General features: G+C 31.3%; 1 protein-coding gene across 1 annotated transcript; it reads right to left on the reverse strand.

Annotated features, from left to right (window-relative positions):
• Positions 1–851: 851 nt before the first annotated feature.
• On the reverse strand, positions 852–4,763 carry LOC125863053 (catalase isozyme 2). The gene is made up of 8 exons (XM_049543195.1): positions 4,587–4,763; positions 3,111–3,207; positions 2,686–2,963; positions 1,815–2,591; positions 1,638–1,727; positions 1,483–1,550; positions 1,299–1,392; positions 852–1,201 (listed from the first exon to the last, which is right to left on the reverse strand). The coding sequence occupies exons 1-8, from the start codon at positions 4,599–4,601 to the stop codon at positions 1,142–1,144; spliced, it is 1,479 nt and encodes a 492-aa protein (XP_049399152.1). The 5' UTR covers positions 4,602–4,763; the 3' UTR covers positions 852–1,141.
• Between the last annotated feature and the right edge of the window lie 3,445 nt (positions 4,764–8,208).

Consider the following 8,208-nt stretch of genomic DNA (forward strand, 5'->3'; position numbering starts at 1 on the left):
TGCCTATGTTATCATTAATTAAGAGTTTCCTATCATATATTGAGGAAGATACACCTAGATACATGTAATTTTGCTATCAGATACATTAAAATAGGGAAAGAGACGAGTGAGGTAGGGGAGGGAGGAAAGTGAGATACTCACGTATCCCAAATACATGTGAGCTACACTAGATACATGTATTTGTATGGATCTGGTGTGATTCACATGTATCTTGAATACCAGATATAGAGAAAAGTGGCAAGCGAGATGGGAGGGAGACTAGTGAGATTTGTTATGTATCACATATATATGCGAATTCACTTGTATACAATATATCTAAAATAAATTACACCTAATTTTGACGTCGTGTATCTCGAGATATATGTATTTGGACACACCAAACTATGGCAAGATTCGTAATATTGCAAACTAGAGTGTATCTAAGTAATTAGCTCATAAACTAGTAGGATATATGTAAGTTTCCCAACTTAAAACTGCATTTCAAACCGCACACAACTCATACTGCAACAACATCATAATCTCACAAGTGGTCTAAGGAATGGCATATACGAACTCTTACCCCAAACTTGTGAAGATAGAGATGTCTGAGGAATGGCATATACTAACTCTTACCCCAAACTTGTGAAGATAGAGATGTTATTTCAGATAGATTCTCTACCCAAGCAAAACAACAGAACTCATACTCTGCACCATCAAAGCTTATAGTCTAGTCGTATCAGTGAAATTCTCCCGTACAATAGGTGTCAATTACATTCTTAATGACCTATTTCACCTTCCTTGATCTTCTTATGTAATGAAAAAGGGAAAAAGAACAAAAATTGCTCAAACATAATCAATCAAGCTGAGATATATACTGAAATGAAAGTGATATTACTGAAATTGAGAGTGTGTTCTTCAAGCACCAAAGTGAACAAGAACTCAACATAATTACATAACTTTAGAAAGTGAAACATTGAACATACAACTGTGAACTTATTCAGGTTCTACATCATCATAGTAAAAACATAAGACATCGAAATTTGATACAAATACAACATTACGATTGAAAAAGAAGTACAGTTTATAGCACAACGCGGTCATTTTCTTGTATTAGTCCTTCAACATTTGCAGCTTGAAACCATTCCAATTACTTTCATCATCTTCACATTGTAGGCTTCACAGTGAGACGAGAAGCGACCTTCTGACCACAAGACTTGTCTGCCTGCAATGTATCCACGCGAAGAAAAGATTGGTTTTGTTTAATTACCGCGTTTTATTAGGCTAAATTGAATCATGGAAATGAAGAAAAGAACTCAAACCTGAGACAAGTATGATATCCATATGCTGCGAATCTCATGAGTGACTCGTGGATCGGATAGAGACTCAACCCATTTGGTGATGTATCTGTCTTGCCTGAAATAACAAGGATAATCAGTTATCATCGTGTGTTTACGAGGGGGGAAATTGGCGATAAATTATATGATAGATGAACCAAATTAGTACCTGTCAGAATCCCAGGATCTGTACCTCTCCCCTGCCTGTTTGAAGTTGTTCTCTTTCGGAATGACACACTAAACAAACAACAATGTATATATGTAAGTGAAAGTTAAACTCATTCATAGATCATTCAGACGAACAATAACAAAGATTTGCCTCACATTTGTACGCCTTCCATTCAAGACACAAGCAGGAATTGGGTACTGCTCAGCAGGACGACAAGGATCAAACCTCGAGGGCAAATAATCCACCTGAAACATTTAGTTATACATCAGAAGAATGAAATGTTTGAACAAAGGCAACAACATAAGGAACACCAATTGTCGAGTGCATAGTACCTCTTCATCGCGATGTGTCATGTTCATGGCACCATCGCGATGATTGTTGTGATGACCACACTTGGGAGCATTAACTGGGAGCTGCATATAGTTTGGTCCAATACGGTGTCTCTGAGTATCAGCATACGCGAATATCCTAGTCTGGAGAAGCTTATCCTCGGAATAGTAAATACCAGGGACGATATGTCCAGGGTTAAACGCGAGCTGCTCATTCTCAGCAAAGAAGTTATCAATGTTCCTGTTCAATACCAATCGACCAACTGGAATCAACGGCAAGAGATCCTCAGGCCATGTCTTGGTTACATCTAGAGGATCAAAATCGAACTTGTCTACATCCTCAGGGTCCATTGTTTGGATGAAAAGTTTCCACTCAGGATAGTTTCCAGCAGCAATTGAATCGTAAAGATCCTTGGTCGCGTGGCTATGATTAGTACCTCCGACTCTAATAGCTTCTTCCTCAGACATACATTTCACACCACAAGTTGGCTTCCAGTGGAACTTCACATAATGTGCTTTCCCCTCTTTGTTGATCAATTGATACGCGTGAACGCCAAAACCTTCCATGTGTCTGTAATCAGTCGGGAGACAAACATCATCGTAGAAGAAGGCGAATGTATGCAAACTCTCAGGAAGGAACGAGAAGAAATCAAGGATCCTCCAGTTCTCCTGAATGTGTGACTTTGGATTTGGTTTCAATGCACGAATCGTGTCAGGGAACGACTTAGCATCACGATTAAAGAACACAGGGACATTGTTTCCAACAAGATCAAAGTTACCCTGAAGCAATTAATAATTCAATACATTACAATAGAACAAAACACAATCCAAGATTCCAGTACCTAAGTTCATGTTTCAAGTAACACGAAATTACCTCTCTGGTGTAAAACTTGACAGCAAAACCGCGAATGTCCCTGATTGACTCGGGGCTTCCACGTTCATGGACAACAGTAGAGAATCGACAAATAACAGGCGTTTGAGCACCAGGAGCTCGGAGAAAATCAGCACAAGTAAGATGAGAAATGTCATGAGTAACTTCAAAGAATCCCTTAGCACTAGCACCTCTAGCATGAACAACACGCTCAGGTATCTTTTCGCGATCAAAAGTCGCAAGTTTCTCAATTAGATAATAATCCTCAAGCAGAACAGGCCCTGCCAAAAACATAACGATCCATAAAAATTGATCACTTGAACTAATACTGAAAAATGTTCGAAATCTTATACAAAAAGTGCTATTCAGACTTAAAAACACTTAAAATAAGTCGATCCAAACAAGCTCAAAGTCTAATATCAAAATACCTCTAGGTCCAACAGTCAAAGAAGAAACATTGTTGTACACAGGACCACCAGCATTTGTTGTCAAGAAAGGGGTGTCGTATGCGCTTGATGGGCGATACTGCGTCACAATCAAATCCAACAAAAATAAATATACATTGCATATGCAACAAATCGAACCTATGAACTTTATGAGTTCACAGTTAAATATGCAAATACAAGATTTGGGCAAAAACTTCTGAGATCAGGTGAACCCATAGCTTTAAGGCTAGATCTGCCTCCTAATGCACAACCAAATATAATAAAAAGAGTGGTCTCAACTATAGCTTTGTCAATTCTCAATCAAATCCACTTGATATTCAACGGATCTGAAGATTATAGGTTCCTATGGCGATGTCAAGTTAATCTATAATAATAACTAAGTTCACTGTTTATAAATATTTAGTAGATTTCTTAATACGAAGGCAAAAACTACTGAGATCACGTGAACCCAAAGCTTAAAAGCTAGATCTGCTTCGTAATAAACAATTACGCAAGGAGTGCTCACAATTTGTGTTTTTCTTCAAATGCTCCGATCGCCGGCGATCGTCGCCGATCGGATGTCGGAGAATATTCCGGCATCTACAGGAAATTTTTTTAGTAGTTCTTTTTTAAAAAAATATTTTCTATTTTTAGAAGGGCGTTAGAACACGTGACAATTTTTGTTGAGAAATTAATTTTTTCATAATTTCTTAGATATGTTAGTTTTGTTTGTTTATGTAAAGCATTTTTTGAATTTTCATAAATTGTTTAAAAGGAATTTGAGGGTTTTTTTTTCATTTAAATTTTTTTTAAAATATGCATAATTTTTTTATTCTTTTTTACAATTACAAAATATTTATTTTGCGGAATTTTTTAGAGAGTTTTAAGTTCATAATATGGTGAAAATGATACATAAATAATTCGTGAACAAAATTGTCGGTACATATAACTTAACTCACTATTCAGATGACTTAACTTTTTCCAAAGGTTGGTCACTTGTGATCTGAAGCTATTATTCGTAAGTTGAAGCTTGATCTTCATTCGATCACTTGATTTTCACTCATAAAATTTAAACATGAAATTCATGTTCAAACACAATTTCATATGACTAGTGCTTCATTTTTCTTTACTTGAAACTCGAAGGATCATTCATTATATGCATGAGAGACTATTTTAAACGTATGAATAAAGACAAAAGACACCTTATTAAGGTGTTTTCAAAAAAAAAAAAATTATAACTAAACCGAAGGCACTTCTGATGTAATTAATAAGATCTCTTTATCTTTAACAAAAAAGAAATGAATTCGAACTTTGAATGAGAATTTTTTTCTGACAAAAACGTGTTATCACTTTATCAGTGTTTATATGATACGAATCTTGATCATACGTACCTGAATAATATTACCAATTATATAGCACAAGATCAACTAAGAAAAAAAGGATCACAAAGGTTTGTATTCAAAAAAAATATTGATATACCTTAGAGGGATCCATAGTGATGGAAATGAAAGGAGAATTGAAGAGAGAGCCTTTTGATCAATAAACAGTTTATGTTTGGTGTGTTGAGAGTGAGAAAGAGCAACTTATTTATAACCTGTGGAGGGCACTTATGTAAAATTATAATACACATAAAAATATCATAATGTTGAGGATGAAATTATATCTTATATTAGTTTAAGTCATATATATCATTAATGTAATAATAATTATTAGTGGCTGATCCAGAATTTCATTAAGGGATGTAAAATATGAAGAAGTAAATGTATGATGAAGAAGTCGAATAGGGTTCAACTTCTACTATATATACATAAAAAAAAAAGTTTAATCATGTATTAACAATGTTATTTTCTGTCAAATAGAGCCCTGCCCCTAATAATAATATATTCAGTGTATTTTCACAAGTGAGATTTGAAGAAGGTGGAATGCATTTATGTAGAACTAACCCTTATCATTGAGGATTAAAGAGTTGATTTAAGATACCCTCGACTCAAGAAAAATGCTTTACGGATCGAATAAGTTTGAAAAAGATAAAAGAACAAAGAAACTAAGCTAAAAATATCAACGAAAAGAAAAATATTGACAAAAATAATAATAGAAATAACCAAATGTAAGAGAAACAAAAGTAATACTAGTGCTATATTAAAGAATAAGGTAATGGTACAATAGTACTCTTATAATACCAAAAGGAAAACATGATTTTCTACCTTAATTTTCGACATCTAAAAAGGAGAAATATTCAATTTTTTATCATAATCTTCGATGTTTATCATAAATTGTTAATGTAAGAACAATTACAATATCTAGTCCCCCAAGCAATGGCAAAGTCGAACAGTTTTACTGAAAAACTTAAAATATAAAGAAGTAAATACATAAATAAGTCAAACATATTCAACATTAAATAAAAGATACTATATATTAAACTGATATAAAAAATATAACTTTTTGATAAAAGATGTTTAATTGAACCCTTTGTGTCTCTAGTTCATCCTTGGGCCAAAGTATATCGTAAAAAAATTTAAAATGTGAAATTCATAATCATGAGAAATAAAATTAATTCTTTTAGTATATAAGTAATAATTTTAGAATAAATAAGTTATACTGTTCAAATGGATAAGATTTAGTGCATAATAGCTGTAAGATGATAAAAATGAAAGCACTATATGTGTTGCATTATTTTCATATATATTCATTGTATTTCTTTGATCCAAATATAATACTTAAATAAAGAAACTTTAGTCAATTGTGGCGACCGGCATCAACATCTATCTAATTAAATATTATATTAATGTTTTTAGTTACTTGATTATTGTTTTTTATAATGCCTTTATATTCCTCTCACAAATCATCAACTTGCATAATTATTTTTTTTGGGTTAAAAAATTTCTTATCTTTAAAGAAATTCACAAAAAAAATAAAATTGACTTCAACATTTCAATTTTGAAAATTGTCCACACATGAACACCATCTTTGATTTTTCTAGAAAGTATATAATTCATAGTAATAAAAGTGCTAACATGTTTAGAAGATAGGTTAACGGATAAGTATCGTTATATAGATCTTTTTATCGTTATATATAAAAATAGATTTTTCTCTTTCATTATATCTTATTTTTGCTAAGTTTGTATTGAGGGGCTTTCGTTAGAGACGCACGAACTTGCATGTGATTCAGGTGTCTTATCTCTTTTTTTTTTAACACCTGAACTATCTAGAGATCGATACAGGGCATAATTAAACCATCTCAAATGACATTTTCGTATTTTATCTTCGATGTATGATACGATCGCATATTTATTTTATCATTATACATTTGTATACGACATTCATCTCGTGAATATGTTGAACTTGGATATTGGATAATTTTTTATTTTAAAAAAATGTTTAAGGATATATTTACGGATTTTCCGAACTATTTGACGTATATTGGTGATAATATATTTTATTACTCCGTACTATGTATTATTGTAACGCCCATACTATATATAGCACTAATAATTCACATAGGACCTTATGACTCTTGTGTGTAAGAAAATATCTGATTTATGAAGGGGCCCTTTGCCATTGCCCTTTCTTGTTTCATTAGGATATATCTTGATTCTATCATCGATGAAAGAACGTTATGAAATGTGATATTTGACGTAAATTATAAAATCCAAGTGAATTATTAAGTCTTTTTATGTAAGTTGTGTCTAAAGTTATTAGGTTGAGTGCATATCTATTTGAGTGTTACGGATCACGTTAAGTGAACGATAGGCACTCCACATTTTTAATTTTCAATTACCAAAAGGACTTTACAAATTCATTGTTCAACTTTATACGAATGTTTTTGTCTTTCTAATTTTATTAACAATGCGCACGAATTCAAAATTTTCAATTTATTATAACATAAATATATAATTTTAATTAAAATTATTGAATTTTGTCGAATCCACGAGACTATAAGTTTTTTAAAAAAAGTTAGCCTACATGGATGTTTTTGGAGTTTTTTGTTTTAAGTTAGAAAATGAAATTTCACTGATTCAATTACACAATAGGACATTCTAAACCCACAACTGTTCGATGTGATTTGGCAGTACTGTTTGTCTTCCCAAATCTACGGGCGGATTTTAAATTTTTAGAAAAAAAAATAATAACTTGTTAGATTGTTTATATCAAATTTTAAATTTTTAGAAAAACCAAATAACTTATTAGATTGTAAATGAATTGTTTATATGCATCAATAAGTTTTTAATCGAATTTAAATATAATCGAGTTTTGATATCGAGCGAAAAATTAATAAACGAAGGCCATTTGTCCTCTTTGCTTTATGCCTTTATCCTTGACGTTAAGAGTGAAAAGGAAAAGAGAAAATTGCTTTTTTTCTTTTTTCTTTAACCATCAAAAGTATCAATAATATTTTCTTTAGAATATTATAGTCGAGGCTAAAATTTTAATTTTATAATAATAATTTTAAATAATAATAATTAAATTTTATACATATTTAATAAGTTTATTAACATAAATATACTACTATAATAAATTTATTAAATTTAACTGAATTCACGTACGGACTACTAGCTCCGCCCATAATTACTACCCTAATCATGTGCTATAGGAGAATCCTTAAAGAAACGAAAGATAACTATAACTGAAAATATGACATTTTTTTCCTTTCTTGAAGTCTATAACTTTGACTCTTTCAAAATAATGTACCTTATTATATTACTAATATAAATGGACCTAGAATATCAATTATGAATTTGGAAAAATGATTATAATTTTTATTTAAATTATATATTTATATTTTAAAATTATTAAAATATATAAATATTAAATTATGAATTCAATAGCTAAGACAATCGAATTACAAATTCATCAATGATAAATTTAAAAATTTATAAACTTCAAATTCAAAAATATACATGCATCTGCACTTAATAATAATAATAAATAATAATAAAGGATGTAGCTACGTATGGTGAATTTCATACAACTCACCGCATTTATATCAGGTCCACTCTGACGGTGGATCCGACAATTTTTTGTCTTTTTTTATAATAGTGGTATTTGAGCTAAATTATTCGTATCTCAACTAGTTTCGAATGATATATATCACCTTCAATCA

Source organism: Solanum stenotomum, chromosome 4 (assembly GCF_019186545.1).
Source record: "Solanum stenotomum isolate F172 chromosome 4, ASM1918654v1, whole genome shotgun sequence".
Taxonomy (NCBI): Eukaryota; Viridiplantae; Streptophyta; class Magnoliopsida; order Solanales; family Solanaceae; genus Solanum; species Solanum stenotomum.

What these genes read in the sequence shown, in the direction of transcription:
- LOC125863053 (XM_049543195.1), bottom strand. An exon ending in TGAATGGAAGGCGTACAAAT is followed by an intron (nt 1,551 to 1,637) that starts GTGAGGCAAATC and finishes TTGTTTGTTTAG; the next exon opens with TGTGTCATTCCGAAAGAGAA. An exon ending in GGATATCATACTTGTCTCAG is followed by an intron (nt 1,202 to 1,298) that starts GTTTGAGTTCTT and finishes GATACATTGCAG; the next exon opens with GCAGACAAGTCTTGTGGTCA.